Raw genomic sequence first — 18,175 nt, forward strand, 5'->3', positions numbered from 1 at the left:
TCATCCGTAATGAGAATGATTACAATTATAAGCACTCATGTACCCACTGTAAATTCCTGTTACCATGCAAATGATTGCGTACGTGTATAAATATGTGATGTACGTATATGTTATACATATAACTAATTTAAAATTGAAAAATAAGATTCTGTATTAAATATACATTTTTACACTATTAACAATAATCTACTCTAAAAAGTATAATAGCCAAAAAAGCCTGTGATTAAAATCATCAAAAGATAATTCATCTCCTGGTGTCATGTTATACATACATACATACATACATACATATATATGATATATTTACACACACAGTTGTTTTATTTAGATTAAACCCACTTTTTTTTAATACACTGAAAAATTCAAAATTTAATGTACAGATTTTTCCATGGTAATATTCCTCCCTGGGTTGCCCTCGTAAACGTTTTCTGACCTTCTACTCCCTAATATATTGAATTACTTTCAATTAATATAATACGTATAAAAAATTTATGTATTGTTGGCGATCCAAAGAAAGCTAGAATATAATTTACTAATAATAAATACATATAGATTTCATAATTTTAATGTGCCTAAGAAATGGTGAACAAGCCCATCATGTATGGTATGACACTGCATATATTTATTTATACACTGTGAAATTATTACTTAGTAACCGATAATTGCTCCATTGAAACATTTTTGTAGTGCACCGCAAAGACTGATTATTTGAATCTTTTTATAAATGGTAAAAAAATATGTCAACTATGAATTATTTAAATAATGATAACCTTTCTCCATTTGAAGTATTATTACTTCTTTAAAGTTGAATGTTTAAGGTGGCATAACACATTACCTTTAATTCCATGAGAAATTATAAGATCCTCGTAAACAAATTAGTCAAAACAAAATAGATTTTTCAGACTCATCAAATTCCGACCCTCTGACAGATTTAAAAATAAATAGAACATACGTAGTTGGTATAATGAAAATGCAGCTTTGTTATTGGGCTTGCAGTCATATTGTTTCAGTAGTGGACGAAGCCTGGACTGTCTGGAACTGGGCCATTCCTTCAAGAAATTGTCGGTTTTTACCTTTTTCTTCTGCCATATTTACAGTGCGATTGCCCAGAACATAAAGGTGCTCCTACCATTTCTGGTAATTTAGATCAATAAAAATATTTTCAGCACATAAAGCATATTGTACATTACTGTAAAAAAAAAAAAAAAAAAAATTAAGTGTACTACACATTCTTGTATCCAGCTCTTTAAGTTATGCACCAAATAACAACAACAATAATAATAATAATAATAAATTTTCTACATTATAACCAGTTTAAGCAGGCAGCATACTGTATATCAAAATCAGCAACTTTGCATGAGACGATAAGTTGTATTTGGTAAATAATGAAGAGAGGAATCCAGAACCAAAGTAACATTATCTACTTAAATACCATTCAAATGATCTGACTACGGACAACCTATACACTTCTCATCAACAGTAAACATAGGCTCACAAGTATCAAATGATCAAACAATGAAAAATAACTGAAATAATAATAACGAAGTCAAAGGGAAAAATGCCAAGAAAAAGTGTATTTTACCAGTACGGGAGCTGGTCATACCTTGATGGTGCCAAAGCTGCAAAATTGACTACATACGAGTCAATCCTTACTGCAGCAGGGTTTGACTCTACAGCAGTTAATTCCCTCCACCGACAAATGGACTATCTGGTTCTTAATATGTCTACAAGCTAAAATGGACCTTGGTCCTGATGACCATGCAGTGTATAATGCTTCTGATGCTTGTGCTGAAAAACCATTGTTGCTCAGATCTAAGAATAGTAACCCTTTTGCCATGCTGATAGCAGTTGAAAGCTCCAGGATAAATTGCGACTCTAGAGATAATTTTCGTTGACATGAGCTCGAGCAACTATTATCAACTGCAGATCTGGCAGCTTCCACTTTCATTTCATCATCTTCACTATCAGCTACTTCAAGATTAGTGCATTCAGTGTTCATGGCACATAAGCCCTGATGCTTTTCAACTTCCTCACCACAAACCTCGCTAGCTGGCTTAGCCACATCGAGTTCCAGTTGTATGAATTCTGAGCTCCCTTTCGCCATTGGATCATGCGTTAATGCGAAATTTTTACCCATATCAGCATTATCAGCAAGATTGAGTTCTTCTAGATGGTTATTATCTGCAAGAAACAACAGTAAGGAAATGGTTTTGAGGCATAATAAATTGAAACTTCGTGGCAAAAGGTCACACCTGCTAATGCTTGAATAATTTGAAGAACTCCAGCAAGCCCAAGCTGACACTTGTTTAGGACCAAAACTTTCAGACAGCATTGTGGATTCGTAAGCAGTGATGCCAATGCACTGGTACCCTGTGGACATATTTCCAGGTTCTCAGGCAAAAGCAAACCTAGATCCAAGTACTTCGAAAGTGAAAGGGCAAGAAATAAATTGTGATAGTGGAAATCAAGTTGGATTAATTCATTGCTCAAAGTGGATCTTGGTTACACCTTACAAGTCCCAACTACCATCTGTCAGTACATTTTCACCTAGAATCTCAATGAAAGTAGAGTTAATAGAAATGCTCAGCTGTGTATTAAAGATGAAAATTATATTGGATTTACCATCAATTGTTGAGAACTCCATTTCGCTATGTATATCTATATGGATTGGAAAGTGGTGGGGGCAAAGTTCGAAAAACTCTATATTGCATCAACTGTTCACTAATAGGATAGATATAATAACTGTACTTCAACTCTTTTTCAGTGTTTATCCTATTCTGCAGCCCACTCCTTAAACTGAGATACCTACATAGAGCAGAGTTAGAAATAAGACTCTCTTCTATCTCCTTTTTCATCATGACAGATTCTTCTCCTTCAATGTCAAACGCCCAAAAATCCTCACTCTCTTCTGTTTCTATTCATTTGTCTCATTCTTTCTTCAGTGTTTTTAACATGAAAAGTAATGTTAGTAAAACCCTAGATTTCTCCAGTTACTTGACCTGGAAAAAGTCTCTCCTTAATTTTCAAGGATATGGTCACATACCCCAAACACATCTCTATAATGATTCATCGCATGACTAGATACTCTGATTGTTGACCAGACATGATGTCCAGATAGAGATCACTCAATGCTAGATCTCGCATTTTCTTGGGTTCCAATTTGATTTCCTGGAGTGCTAAGGTACAAACTGCTGTCTTTCATCCCAGCGCAGAAACTGAGTGCCATGAAGTAGAGGCAGTAGTTTCTTGATATTTTTTTTGGCTCTGTAATTTGTTTATGGAGTTATGTTGTCATCAATTTGCACTCCCAATACTCTTTTGTGATAAATGTATGTGTGTTGTGATGGCATCAAACCCTATACAAGATACATGTTCCAAGTGCATAGAGCTTGATATTCACTTTGAACATGAAAAGGTGCAATCTGGTTCTCTTGTGGTTCAGCACAAGGAAAGAACAATTAGCGGACATCTTTACCAAGGGTCTTCTCACTGCACCATTCACTCATCTTCAGTCAACTATATGTACTTTATCCTGCTTAACTTGCAATGGGTAATAGGATAGACATCTAACTATATCGTATTTCCCTTTTTTAGTATTTATTCTCTTCTACAGACTACTCCTTTTATACTTCTAAGACAAGTACTTTGGTATATCTGACACACCATCAGTAATATTGCTTACCTGAGAGCTTATCCATAAGGAGTAGATACACTTCAATTCAATGAGTATATAAGAAGTGCAAGATAACAACTATCTCCAATTCGATTATATAGAAAACTGTGCGTTCACTTTCCTTGGGCCAGACATGATGCATGGGTTGGCTAATCTCTGAGGGGAAAAAACAGAACTAGGTTTTTATGCCAACAAATTTGTAGATGAACACATTACGCTTTTGCAGACAGCTAATTTATTTAGTCAATTTAAAGCTCTTCAAATTGCATATATTTTTCAAATTTTTGAAACAGAAAAGAATGTCTCATATGAGGACCACAAATATCCAGAACATAGATTAATCAAGGACTAACCTCTTGCATTATAGGATTTCCTCCTACATTTAGCTCAAGAATGGCAGACATCAGTGTAACATTGCTGTTTAGCTTATGAATGTATAGAGGTGTCAGTCCACAATATGAGAGATCAAGTTTTGTAGGCTCTTGAAATCCGCAGAATAATGACTCAGTTAACTGCAATGCTCCTTCCTACATGTAACATAAACACAGTTACAAGAAACAGCAATTATTTCTGAGCTAGAAATACAATTACAATTTCAGTGAAGAAAAACAAATAAAATTAGAAGACATAAAACTACTCAGAAATTAAGATTTTTGGTGAAGCAAAAAACAGTCAGAACATGTAAAATTACTCACTGTTCCTAGACCAGTACCCCCAAGCATTAGCCGTGACAAAGATGAAGTTTTAGCAAGTTGACAAAGGCTGTTGACGACAAGCTTGTTCAGCATTAAACCGCTCATGTTCAGTTCTGCAAAACTACGAAAAAAGAACATAGTCGGGCATATCACATCCACATATGCAATCAACTATTAATGCATGTTAAAAAAGACAGTTTTAATCCACCCAAACCTTTTCAAAGTAGACAGTTTGGCAAATAAGTTTATCACAGCATTCCCAGATATATGATTATTATATCCTGTCAAAGAAACGAGACAAACAGTTTTGAACAACAAACTGAAATGAATAGAAATTCAATACTGACCAACTTACTTGTAAACATACCTATAGAAAGTTGTGATAGAGCAGATCCAGCACTCAATGCATCAGCAATTTTTTGAATTGTTCTAGATGTGATACAACACCGCTCTATATTCAAACTAAAAAGGACTACAAGGAAGGGAAAATAAAATGTCAACAGAAGCAACAAGGAGATCTCTACCTCAGCATTATTCAAATGCAAGTTATGATTTAAAGGATATGCAAAGTATTTGACATAAAAAAGTTAATAAAAGCTTAACCTAATTATCTTTATTGAAAAAATGGCAATGATGCAATATAATAACTGGAGCTAATAGTTTTCTTTTGTTGAGAAGAAAGTGCACTGGAGCTAATAGTTAATCCACTAGGCAGCAAAAAGAGAACCATACCTTTGCAATTTTTTAAGATAGTTGAGAGGTATGATCCACATGCATCAGTGAGACGATTCCCAGAGATGTTAAGTATTTCCAGTCGGGTAAATAGCACAGCGCATTCACAGATCTGATGAAAAGTAAATAAAAACATGAGAAGAAATGTTCCTTGTCTAATTAATCAGCAAAATTACATTTGAGATGTATAGGAAAAATAAACAAAAAGGTATTCAGATTGAGAGCTAAAGCTTCACATGAAGTCTACACTTGTGAAGGTAAAAACGAAGACGGCAATTGGAACTCTGTAGGAAAATTGGAAATGTGAAATGCTGATTGGAATGCCAGCTCAAACCTGAAACAAAGCAGTGGGGCCAAATCGATTGCAATGCAAATCCAAAGTCAAGGCACCATAACTTTGGCTGGATGATGTGAAAAATTGTTTAAGTTTCTCCATGGTTCCATTTCCTGCAAAACGAAGTAGACAACTTATGCGTCAGTAACAAGACTACTCATTTGGATACAACAATCTGCAACAAATACTTAAACTGCTATACATACCATGCAAAAGAAATGACAAAGAAAGCAGTATCTTGCACTTGGCAACAAATATTAATTAAACTGAATAATAATAAATTGCGGAACAGATAGACACCTAATAAATTGTGAGAAAAGTCCAATACAGCAATGGTTTTGTGGATATGCAGAGCATCCAGCAGTGGAGTGATTGAGATATCTTGCAGTTCACAGTCAGACACATTGACTTCATCCTCTACCTGGAAACAAAATATCAACAGAATATCAACCTAAATTTAACCTCCATATAGAGACATGTAATTCTAAAACAGCTTGCAGAAGAAAATATCAAGTTTTTTCTTTGTTATGTAGTGCAGATGGACCTATCATTTACCTCTGAAATATATAGTCTTTTAAGCAATCTGATATTGGGTTTCTCACATAACTCCTCACAACAGTCGATATACAGCTTCATCAAGCGTTTTTGAACCCACCCTGTAGACAATGTATGAAATCCAATATGCTATTTAAACAATTAAACAAATTACCTCAAGACAGAAGTTTGAAACAGAAATGACAATATAGAAAGACAAGACCTAAGAAGTAAGCCTCTGAGTTTCTACTCCTAAGGCTCGCTTAAAACAGTCATTCAGCATATAGCACAAAATTAGCAAGCTATATGTCAGAATGTTATTTGTCCAGTGAAACTGCAATGCATGAGTTTTACCATGAAGCATCGGAAGCACAACAACAAATACACATCCATGGGAAGAATCATCGATAAAGCAAGCAACTAATTACATGTTTATCTCAGAAGACTTCTATGATTCTAGTATAAATATTAATCACTTCCCCTGTAGGCCGGAATACTGTACCATGCACATAGCTAAAACTGAAATAGTTGTCCATACCTTCATTAAATAATTGGATAAATCTCCTTCAGATGACAATGGACACTTTTATTAATGATTGTACAAGGTATGATGCAAAACCTCTCACTAATGTCTAGTAAGCAATAACTTTTAGTGACAGAATATAGACCTTCCCACTACCTTGAGATTTCAACTCCACCAAGAACCTAACCTTTTTATTTAAAGAATTCTAGTTTTGCTGCATTTATCCAGTTTCCTTTCCTCTTGAAAATGATAATAACATCTAACCTAGCCTTTTCACTTGTAATCAGTAAATTGTCGAAGTAACATGCATAAGAATTATGTCATCAACCTTCACTTAGTTTCATAAAATTGAGATATTAGAATCATTTCCTGCTTCATTTTCTCTCTGCTAAAATTAAAATTTAAACTGACAGATTATTAACTCATGAAACATGGATTACCACAACACAAACTAAACTTATAAAGTAGTGTGAAATACAAAGCTTCATGATAGGTAGGCTATACACTCTCTCGCATGTCTTCATCAGTGCAAAGAGCACCTACTTATAATTGCCTATGATATGTTAGGTTTGAATAAAGAAGCCAATCTTTTCAGTAGCCAAATGGTAGGAAAAAGGCCACCGCTAACAAGTTTTCTGTTCAGCTATGTACCAATGGCCTACATCGATACAGTTTATTGTGGATAAAATACAGATATCTAGGACATCTACGACATCACTCTATTACAAAAGGTGATATATTCCACCAAAAAATCTCATCTTCATCATTGATGCACCTTAACCTGTTGTCATCCTTATGTACTGGAGCAGTTCTGGTATAAGACATTACAAATATCAACCTACAAGCATCTAAATTCAAAAGACATACCAGGAGGTCACGATGCTAACTTCTCAGCAGGAATATCGCAGCAAGTACTTCTAAAGACTACCTCAATCAAAAGATATAGCTCCTTTATGCATTCAGTTAGCATCGAAAGGATAGTTTCAGTGCAATTTAAAATTTATGAGCTTGAGGGAGACAAAGCTGCCATAGAACCAAATTCATATGGCCATGATTCGATGAATATTCCTGTTTGTTTTCCCATTTTTTCATATTAAATTTAGTTCTTAGTTTCTAAAGTCAGAAAACATGAAAATGCCAACTGAAAATAAAGATAGGAACTTATAAACAATGTGGGTTAGAGTCAGCAACTCAACCAATTAGTATTCATGTATTTCAATATATCAGTCATCGGAAGACGTCAATTAGAAATTCCACAGGTATTTTTAAAAAAAAAAATCTCAAGCATCTATGTTTAAGCTACAGCAGAAAAAGAGACCAATGATGAATAATAAAAGCAAGCAAGATAACAAGTTAATATATGAAATCATCCTTAGACAATACAATTTTCAGAAGGTACACTTGTTCAGGTTAGGTATATTATGAACTTGAAATTGTTGGAGAGCAAGGAGACACTGAGGACAAAGCACATTAGTAAAGCTTGATTGCTTGAGAGACAACCAAACATGTTAACGGTTCAGGTCATTTAGTTCAGAAGAGGCATTACAAATTATTGGTATTTACATACAACTATAACTTAAACTCTAGGAAATAGGAGGAATTTCCTATTTTCTCAAAATGAATCGTCTTAAAATACTCACCATTGATAGAAACTTCAATGACAGTTTTTTCCAAATGATCTTTACGCCCTTCAAATATTTCAAAGTTCTCTTGCTCTCTTCCATCACATTTCATATGCTGAATGATGGGCAACAAACCTAAACAGGGAACAATTTGCACAGTAGTAAAATTTTATGTAATCTTTGGAGAACCTACAACTTGAATCAATATTAATAAGAGAAATATCCATGTATAACCACTTGAAACTGAAAATTAAGTGACAAGTTAGTTCAGTCCATATGATGTGTATCTATCTATCTTTATATAAAGAAAAGAATTCCTGTGAATGATAATGACAAGTGGCACATAATGATAATTACAGCAATATAAATCCATGAATTAATTTCTCAGAAAGTTGTCTTTTGCCAATCAATATAATACAAATTTATCAACTGAGTTTATGTAGTGATACATGATATTATTCAATTGATTAAATTTTAACTATTTATATAATCATTTATATTAATTATGTATTGTTCTTAATTTCTAAATATATATGATGTTTTATTTTGTCAATTTATCATATAGATTAGTACATTTATATAAAATAAATGCATCAAAAAAACAAGTGGTATTTCGAAAAATAAAAAACAAAACAAGTATTATAAAATAATGTATAAGTGATACAAATATAACTATATATAAAATTTTTCTTTATAGAAACAATTCAATTGCTTTCCATTATAACTATGTTCCCATCTTAGGTAGCACCTGAAGTTCTAGGTTCCACCACATAGGCTTCTTTTGTCTGTGTCTTCTGAGGAGTTCTATTCTTCTTTATCAGTCACTTTATCAACGAAAATGCTCTACATAGTATTAGAGCTGATTTTTTTTAATAGAAAAAAGAGGTAATACTAGAAGAGAGAGAAAGCATATAAGTGGAGAATAAGATCCTCCCCAAAATTTCAACTAAAAGAATCAAAAAAATAAACAAAAAGGAAACTCAAATTTCAAGGATCAAGCATAAGAGTATAGATCCCAAATCCCATTACAAGATTACCACCTTCCAATTCCTATGTAACACCAAGAGAGCAATGTTTGGAAACTGTCTATTAGATTTTGGTCATAGTGTGGGTAATCCTTTCCCATAGATGCTGATTAGATGAAGGGCAATGATTAACAATTTCTTATTCCTTTCAAGCCACAAGGGCCATAATTTCAAAAACGTTGCTCCTCTCCTCAAGGGTTTGGTCTCCTTTCGCATTCCATGCCATGAGTGCACAAATTCATAAAACACTCTAGGGTAGGGTTGGGGAAGTGACCCAAGATAAGCTAAACAACTCAACCAGCAGCATCCATAAAAACCAGGAAACCTATCATATGACATGAGAATTCTCATTTTTTTTCTCTCTTCCCTTGACCATCATGAGTCTATCTTCTTCCTCAGCAGCAGCCGATCCATCCTCTTCTTCATTCACGTACTTCTCCCTCTTTCCTCAATGTTTCTAACATAAAAAAAAATGTAACAAAGCAACTCAATTTTACAATTACTCGGATTGGGAATTTCTTTTTCTTCGGATTTTCCAGAGATATGGCATTCTCTCTCCTGTTGACCGATCTTGCTCGTTAGAGGATTGCAAGCAAGTACCTAATTCAGCTATCAATCTCTGGAAACAACTTAGCCATGGTCTTTGCAGGTATTATGTGCAGTCTTCTGAAACCCAATAGTTCTCCTTTTGCTAGAGAAGCTTGGTTGCAATGAAACAATTATTTTGCAATCAAGCACCTGGCTACTTGCTTTAGCTTAAATCTGAGTTTTATACTTACAAATCCAATCTGTCTATCAACGCCAACCTTCAAAGTTGAAAACCCTGTTCAGTTCACTAACCTCCATCAAGCATAATCTCTCTGAAGATGATTTGGTTCTTCAAATTTTGGTAGGTCTTCCTCTCGTTATGAGAAGATAATGAAAAGTCTTAGTTCCAACAATAATTGCCCTCCGTTTTTTTTTAACTTCGAAGGGCTCTATATCTCTAGGAAGCTAGTCTCACATGACATCAAAAACCACCTTCTTTCTTGAACAATTCTTTAGCCTTTCTAGCCATCAATCTTTACAAGAACCATAAATCAAATTGGTCCTCCAGAAAATAATATTCTCAACCTAGATGTGGGTAATCATCCTCCGCCATATTATGCAGTACTATGCCTACTTTTTACAAGGTCAGTCTTTTTTTCTTTGTTATTGTTAGTTTAAGCACACAACATTCAAAATATTTATTTTATATATTAATAGACACTTCAAACAAATTAATAATCAAGTGTTATTAGGAAAACAAAAGGCTTATGGGCAAAACCTAATTAGTGTGAATTGATTGGTTCTAAAATTTAACAGTATGTTCCTACCTTTTGATCTCTTCTCTGGAGGAAGCTGTAGATAGTACAAGCAGGCCAGTTCAACCTTCAAAGACTCCATGCTTGACTTACCACCACCATGAAACAAGGCAGCTTCTATGTGTATCCGGATATTATCAATTTCAAATGTTACCGATTGCTGCGATAAATTCAATAGATCCCACCCACAAGAGAGAGAAAGAGAGAGATTCAGTATAATAGGTTGCAAGCTAGGAGAAACGATCAAAAAAATCATAAAGTAATAACAAGATAAGAACCATTTGCAATTGTATGTCACAAAATATTATGACAACATACATACACTTGGGACAACTATTTACCGAGAAATAGGAACCCCTTGCAGCTACAGCGTTCGGACAGACCAAAGTTACAGAACCAAGCAATTGGCCTTAAATACAATTCATTCATATGTAGAATACACTTGATGCATTGGCAGATTTTGTGCTCATTCAGTGAGAAGAATTATCATAAACATACTATTCACAATAAAACAGCTTGATGGAATGACCATTAGCAATGCAACTTAATTGTCATGTATGTGCCATACTTTCTATAAGTATAAAGGTGATGACATACTGTGTCACTAACTACCAAAATATTGTAACAAAAAAGGGAAACATAACACTTACGTCTTTATTACTATCTGTAGTATGTGACTTAACATGAGTCGCACTATGTTTATGCTGTATCTCTTCTGAGTTGTCAACATTACATTTAGAACCACTAGCGGCAAAATCAGACATTAAATCTTTTTCAGTACTAAAAGACCTGTAACTTTTGCTGTATGAAGCAACTGCTTTAGGACTAATTGATTTGTAGGAACAGGAACTCTCTTCAAATTTAGAGCCACTTGCATAAACATCCTGCAAAATGACAGGGTTAGGATGTTGCACCTCAGCTACACATGATACAAAATCAGCCAACATCTAGTCTTTAATTGCATACCTGAACTTTATGACTCACTAGATCATGTTGATGCTTTACTGCAATCAAATGAAAAATAGGGTCTTAGTACTCAGCTTAAATAGAGATGAAATCCAGAGTTAGCATATTCAAAATACCCACTTTTATTAGAAGTAGCAACAGCCTCAACTGGATACTCAAGAAGGCTTCCTTTTGAGGACTCTAACTGATTATGCACTTCATCCTCATCATCTGAAATGATGACACGGACACGCTTGCGGCCAATGATTGTTTGGTGGTTACTCGTTAGTTCAGATGAAGTTCTAACCAGAGCTTTAGTTGGCTTATCTATTTTCTCTTGGTCAGGTAGGTCTTCTTTCAATTTTGGGGATGTTTTACTGGATCGAAGAAGTGAAATCAAAGGTACATCGTCATTTGCCTCTTCTGCAGAAGCCAAAGATTTTGATCCACTGGAATTTGATGAACACATTTCTCTGGAGTTGCATAAACGAGTCCTGCTATCTGATGAATGATCATTCCCTTCCGTGTCAGTTTCAGAACAGCACTCTCCTTTCATATTTTGTGCTTCAAGTTCCCGACGTCTTGACTCTTTCAAGTTGTCAATTTCTAGCTGCAACCTCCTATGGAGAAGCAGGATATTTTAAGCAACAACAAGTATTAATGCCAAGAAAGAGATGTGAAACCATATTTGCTCCAAAAGGTGCCAATCTTTTAAACTTTTTAAAATCTTAGATGAGATGAGTTAATCTTCTCCTTAACTTCTGAATTTACATTCACTACTCGTTGAAATTAAAGAGCTACCAGCTGGCCCAAGTGCATAAAGGACCTTGTCTGATCAATTTTACCTGGCCTCAATAACATTATCAAATCGTATCATGTGGCTATAATGCATATTCTCTAGTGCTGAAAGCTGAACAGAAGGAAGTTTAGCTTCAGTTCCAATCCTGCGAGACATAATTACAGAATAAGCAAAATTTACGATAAGTTTTTCTTCTGTTAGCTTCAAGCTCTTGAGATAACCAACAAAGCACAAATACACTGGTTTTCAGAAACAAATCTAAGCACAAGTTTAAACAATATAATCATTGTTGAAAACTATGCACCCGATGTCTGAATTCCCTGACCATCCAAAATCTAAGTATTGAAAGATTTTCTTCATGTAAATAATGGGCGAAGAGAAAGAAATTCAGAATGTAAAGCCTGTCCAGCTGGAGCAGCCTATCAGATTAACTGTTAAAGTCTGTAACTGAAAGAATATTGAGTATATTCCTTTCTAGAAGCTACTGAAGTAATATCTGAACTTATTGCAAAATAAATGACAAAACGATCACTGAGCATAGATAACAAGGAAAAAACATGTCCACAACTAGGAATGTTTTAGAGATCTAGTCATGGGACACAGATCCAGTACAAATAGAGAAGCAGATGAAGTACACTTGTATGAATTATGAATATGGCAAGGACAGCATGATAAAACAAAGTAGTTTTTCTTCTCATGTATTCACGATACCACAGCAACAACCAATTAATTTCAAGAATAATCAATTTTTCTTAAGAAAAGTTTTCTCTTGCAAATGAACAGCAGAAAATGAATATATTAATCAGAATTCATGTTATGCGTCTACTCGTCAGCCATCTTTACCAGACTACAGATTTTGGGGAGTCTGCACATGGACTTCTATAAAGAACTTTCTAGCTATGAATTCAGATCAAGTGTATTAATTACCTATAACCTTCTTCGAATGCATCAAGTGCTCCTTTCCAATCACCAGTACAGTCCAAAACATCACCAATGTTAATTTTTGCTAAGGCTTGACCCTGAAGTAAATAGGAAATTTTAAGTAAGAAGATACCAATCATGAAACTATCAGAGTAATCATGGAAAATACTTCTCTATTGAAACTCATATTTTCTCCAACTGGAAGAAACTCAAAATAAAATTTTAAACCACACAAGAAGCCTCCTAGTTTTCAGTTTTAAGCATGCAAAAAACCTTGATACTAGATCGCAGAACAAATTAGATCTCACCTCCCGATTGCCAATTGACTTGTATCCCTCCCAACTCTTTGTATACCATTTAATGGCTTTCTTATAGTCTCTGAGTTTCTGGTAAGATTCTCCAATAACCAAAAATGCATCGCTCAACTTTTCTTTGTCACAAAGCTCACTTGCTACTCTCTTCTTGCTTTTTGCAAATTCTCGATGCTAAACATTCAGAAGACAAAAAAAAAGTTTTTAAAAATGAAAAAATGCAGTTGCTGTTACCTTCCAATCAAATATTATATGTTTATATATTCAAACAACCCATATATGCAGCTAAATAAGCAGGCAAGTGACTGTCATAATTTACAGTACCATTAACACTGACCTCAATCTTGTGTGATGCTCAAGACTTCTTAGGTACATTGTCTAAGAAATCTTAGATGCAATGTAAGTTTTTATCATCAATTTCCTAAGTAGGCAAACTAATTATAATTGTCGTAGATCAAATTCACTTCAAGAAATCTTCACACTCTACCAGCCTATTAGGAACTCTTCAAAGGAAATGATGATATTCCATGCCTAAATAGCTGCTGGAATCTCTTTGAAATCACAACAGACAACATTGAGGATGTGAATCTCATCTCATCTTCTGACAGATCAATTCGGACAAGAGTGAGTTCATTAATTGATATAATGGACTAAAGTACTCTTGAATAGATTTGGAGTCACGATGTAAGCTTGAGTTTTTTTGGCATATAAACATTCAAATCTTTACCAAGCCTCTAGACAGGTACTTAATGATGCTACTAAAGAGATAACAAATTTAAAAACTGAGGCTAAAGTAGCATGAAGGATTAATAATCCTCATGTTTCCAAAAAATTTAAGTTGGACATAAACTGTAACAAATCCTGTTAGATTACACTCATACAGAAGAGTAGTTAACTGAGCATTCCATCTGGGATAATCCAAAGCTGTGAGTTTAAGTGGGACCTTGAGTAGCACATTGATGGTGAGTAGTGTTTTTTTATTGTCAAGGGGGATGGAGTGATTTGCAATGTGGGGACTTGAGGACTGGTAATTGTTTGAAATTTTTTCCCCTCATAAGGGATTTTTGGAATGCCATAAAATAGAAATGGTTATATATACAGGATAAATACTATAATTGTTCCCACGAGTATTCTTTACATAAATGTTAATTATTTCAATGCTTATGCTACACATAAAAGAAAACTGATTGGACCAAAATTGTAGAGATTGCTGATGGAGAGAGATTTGAGTGATTTATGGAGTCTTCTCAATATGGAAGGAGTTAAAACTTGATTTTGAATATAAAATATTATCTCCTTTAAATGTTAGAGAGAGTTTATAATTATTGGGGTTTTTGTTTAACATTTGTGTTTTCTCCTTCCTAGGAAGCTTTTTTTTAAAGAAAGAATTTTTGGCAAGACGTTGGGGTATGGTTTTCTTTTTCTTTGAACAGCTAGTACGTAAGAAACACGGGGACAGAAGTTAGGGTTTAATACGAAATGACAAAGTAAGGTATAGAACCAACTTATCTTGAGAAGTTTAGCAATTAGAGAAATAGTGGTGAGGAAACAACCAAATAGAGGTAGACTAGAGAAAATTAAGGACCAAGGTGAATAAGTATATGAAGAAAAGGACAGAACATAACATGTTAGACACAAAATTAATAAGAGCTAAGAACAAAGAGAGATAATAGGAAATGAAACACTAACACAATAAATTTCTGATTCAACATTCTTGTGTATTAATGGTGTTAATTACAATTAGTGAGGAAAATATTAAAATAATAAAATAGAAAGCTCAACTTTCTAACTCCTAATAATACTTTAAAAGCTACCTAATTAAGCTAAATAAATCAAAGATTCTAAATAATTTAAAATTTTAAACTTATTTAATATTAAATTTATCCCAACTTAGGAACCTCTTATTCTGCAGCATCTTACTAAGGAGTTTGTTTCACATAGAGATTCATATGACATAAGGTGTCATCTCATTTCGTTATTCCATGGTTAAAGCATTCTTGGACCCTCATGTCATGTTACCTACTTCTGAACAGAGAGCATGTAGTTTGAAAGCAAGATTCATTTTAAGATCAAACCTACGGTGATTATTTTCATTGTATACATAATAAAAAATTACTAAGTACTTCAAAAAAATAATAATAAATCACTAAAAAATGAGTACTTTCTTCAATGAAGAGAAAATAATGGTTGAAACCAACCAAGAAGCAAGGAAATTGTTTATACTAACCAACCTTCAGCCATGCAAATATCATACTGGATTTCTCAATTAGACGATCAAGGGATGCATTCTGCTGCAACAGACACTTCCGCTCACCAGGTGTGCCTCTTGCAGTGACCATCTTTCTTGATAGCTTCTTAAGATTCTGCTCTTCTTTTTTCATTTCATCCGTTACTTTCATGGCTTCTTTAACAATATAAATATTTTGCTCAATCTGGTCTACCAAGGCATCTTCATCTTCCATGGATTTTGCAAGATCAAGAGCCTTCCTGTAACAAAGGATTGCCTCTTCATACTTTTGAACTCTATAATGTAACTCACCAAGATTAATGTAACCCTTTGCCTCCCCTTGGTGGTGGCCAATTGCATTACATATTGCAATATCCTTCTTAATGTGCTTCTTTGCTTTATCCCACTTCCTCAACTCCATGTAAACACTCCCAAGGTTGTTATGGAGCCTGCTACGTCCATCATCATTTTCCACCACCTCTTCTTCATTGCAAATTTCTAGCCCTTTATTGAGGATTTCCTCAGCTGCTTCCAAGTTATCAAGATCCATTTCAAGCATTCCTATGTTATTATGTGCATCAATGTATTCTTTGAGAAAAGATTTATTAGTAGGTGGATTTTCCTTGAGAACATGAGCAAGCTTCATGGCAGACTTGAAGTACTTTTTGGCATTCCGAGCTGCTGAATGATCAACATCAGACTTCAGAAAAATTTCATGGTATGTACGACCAAGTTGGGTGCTGGCCCTCTGTTGCTCAATGAGATCATTGGTGTCCTTGGCAAGCTCTAAATGTTTCTTCTGCAGATTAAAACATGTTGACAAGGAAACAAAATCTTTTGGCAAGTACAAACTCTTCCACATATAACTAATGAAAAATTTGCACAACTAAGAGAAAAGAGAGAAAAGGACAAAGAAAAGAGTTTTGGACAATTCTGCAACCACACCAAACCTCTCTCAACAAAAAACAAGCACTAGATAAGCCAAAATTTCTATCTCTAGTCTTTCATTCCCTATCTCCTTTCCCGCACTTTCAGACAATCCAAACAGTCACAAGCACCCAAGCACCATAAACTCCCATATGCCAGTACCCAAATAGCCAGGTATTAATGCATAATCCGGAATTATCAGTTTTGCTGGTAACCTGAAGACAACTCTTCCTCAATGAAATCTCACTAGACACCATAGCCTAACACTCCAAAAGAAACATCCTCAGAGAAAGCGAAAATAAAAATAGAACTAAAAGCCAGTCAATAATGATTTTAACCACAGCGTAGAATCCACCTTTACTAACATTATTACTATAATTTTTCTTCTGGAAGAAGACAAAATTCATCCCCTTCCAACCTCTCCAAACCCCCTCCCCGCCCAAGAAGAAAAATATTGCAACTTCAATTGGCAATTAATAGATCAGCAAGGTGTATGAACTCAATTATGTCCAAAACCCCAGAACCAGAAAACCCAACAATCACCTAATAAGATAAACCGCATTGTACACCCACTAAAAGCCAGTCAATAATGATTTTAACCACCGGGTAGAATACGCCATTACTAACATTATTACTATAATTTTTCTTCTGGAAGAAAACAAAATTCATCCCCTTCCAACCTCTCCAAACCCCCTCCCCGCCCAAGAAGAAAAATATTGCAACTTCAATTGGCAATTAATAGATCAGCAAGGTGTATGAACCCAATTATATCCAAAACCCCAGAAGCAGAAAACACAACAATCACCTAATAAGATAAACCGCATTGTACACCCACAATCCATGACCAAAAGACGGAGCTAAATAAACAAGAAACCAACATATATATAATATAGTACCTGATAAATCAAGGCTTCCTCGAACATCTCGAGGCGGAGATAGACCTCACCGAGAGACTGGCAAGTAGGTAGCAACTGCTTTTCAGGCAAGTACTTATTCGATACCTCATAATCAATACGCAGCCACCTCAAAGCCTTCCTGTACTCCCCTTTGTTCTTGAGAATGTCGCCGATGACATTGGCCCATCTGGCCTCCTCCCGCCTGTTCCCCTCCGACTCCGCATTGCGGTACGCCCGTTTCGCCGCGCTCAACTGTAACTCGTCTCGAGCCATTAAGGACGGGATCAAGGTCTTAGCTTCCCTTATCCTTTTCTTCAATCAAATTTCATATTTTTTTTCTAGAGTTCGAATTTGATGAGCTCTACGGATTGATTTGGTTTTGATTTTAAGAAAATGGAAGGCAATGTTGGTTTGGGGGTCTTTCGTTTTGAAAGTTCTTCCTGCCAAAATGGAGGTTTCCCGCCAGTGTGATAATGGTCCAGGCCTAGGGCGTGGCTTAGGGCTTCGTTACGGAGAGTTTTAGATAATTAGATTTTCAAAAATTATTTTATTTGTAGAATATATTTAAAATTCTACACTTTTATAAGAGAGGATAAAGATATAAATAATTTCAAAAAATATATATTTTAAGTTCTATATAAAATTAATAAATTTAAAATATGGTCTTG

At 34.7% G+C, this 18,175-nt stretch overlaps 1 protein-coding gene across 1 annotated transcript; it reads right to left on the bottom strand.

Annotated features, from left to right (window-relative positions):
* Positions 1–751: 751 nt before the first annotated feature.
* TSK (tetratricopeptide repeat (TPR)-containing protein) lies at positions 752–17,976 on the bottom strand. Its single transcript, XM_022044255.2, has 21 exons — positions 17,508–17,976; positions 15,689–16,483; positions 13,455–13,631; positions 13,153–13,244; positions 12,272–12,370; positions 11,568–12,046; positions 11,448–11,485; positions 11,132–11,365; positions 10,494–10,641; positions 8,132–8,248; positions 5,990–6,090; positions 5,735–5,855; positions 5,435–5,547; positions 5,101–5,212; positions 4,736–4,840; positions 4,583–4,649; positions 4,369–4,489; positions 4,027–4,200; positions 2,253–2,370; positions 1,604–2,181; positions 752–1,134 (listed from the first exon to the last, which is right to left on the bottom strand). The coding sequence occupies exons 1-20, from the start codon at positions 17,778–17,780 to the stop codon at positions 1,643–1,645; spliced, it is 4,023 nt and encodes a 1,340-aa protein (XP_021899947.2). The 5' UTR covers positions 17,781–17,976; the 3' UTR covers positions 752–1,134; positions 1,604–1,642.
* Positions 17,977–18,175: the final 199 nt, after the last annotated feature.

This window comes from Carica papaya, chromosome 6, assembly GCF_054855325.1.
Source record: "Carica papaya isolate Zhongbai chromosome 6, ASM5485532v1, whole genome shotgun sequence".
Classification (NCBI taxonomy): Eukaryota; Viridiplantae; Streptophyta; class Magnoliopsida; order Brassicales; family Caricaceae; genus Carica; species Carica papaya.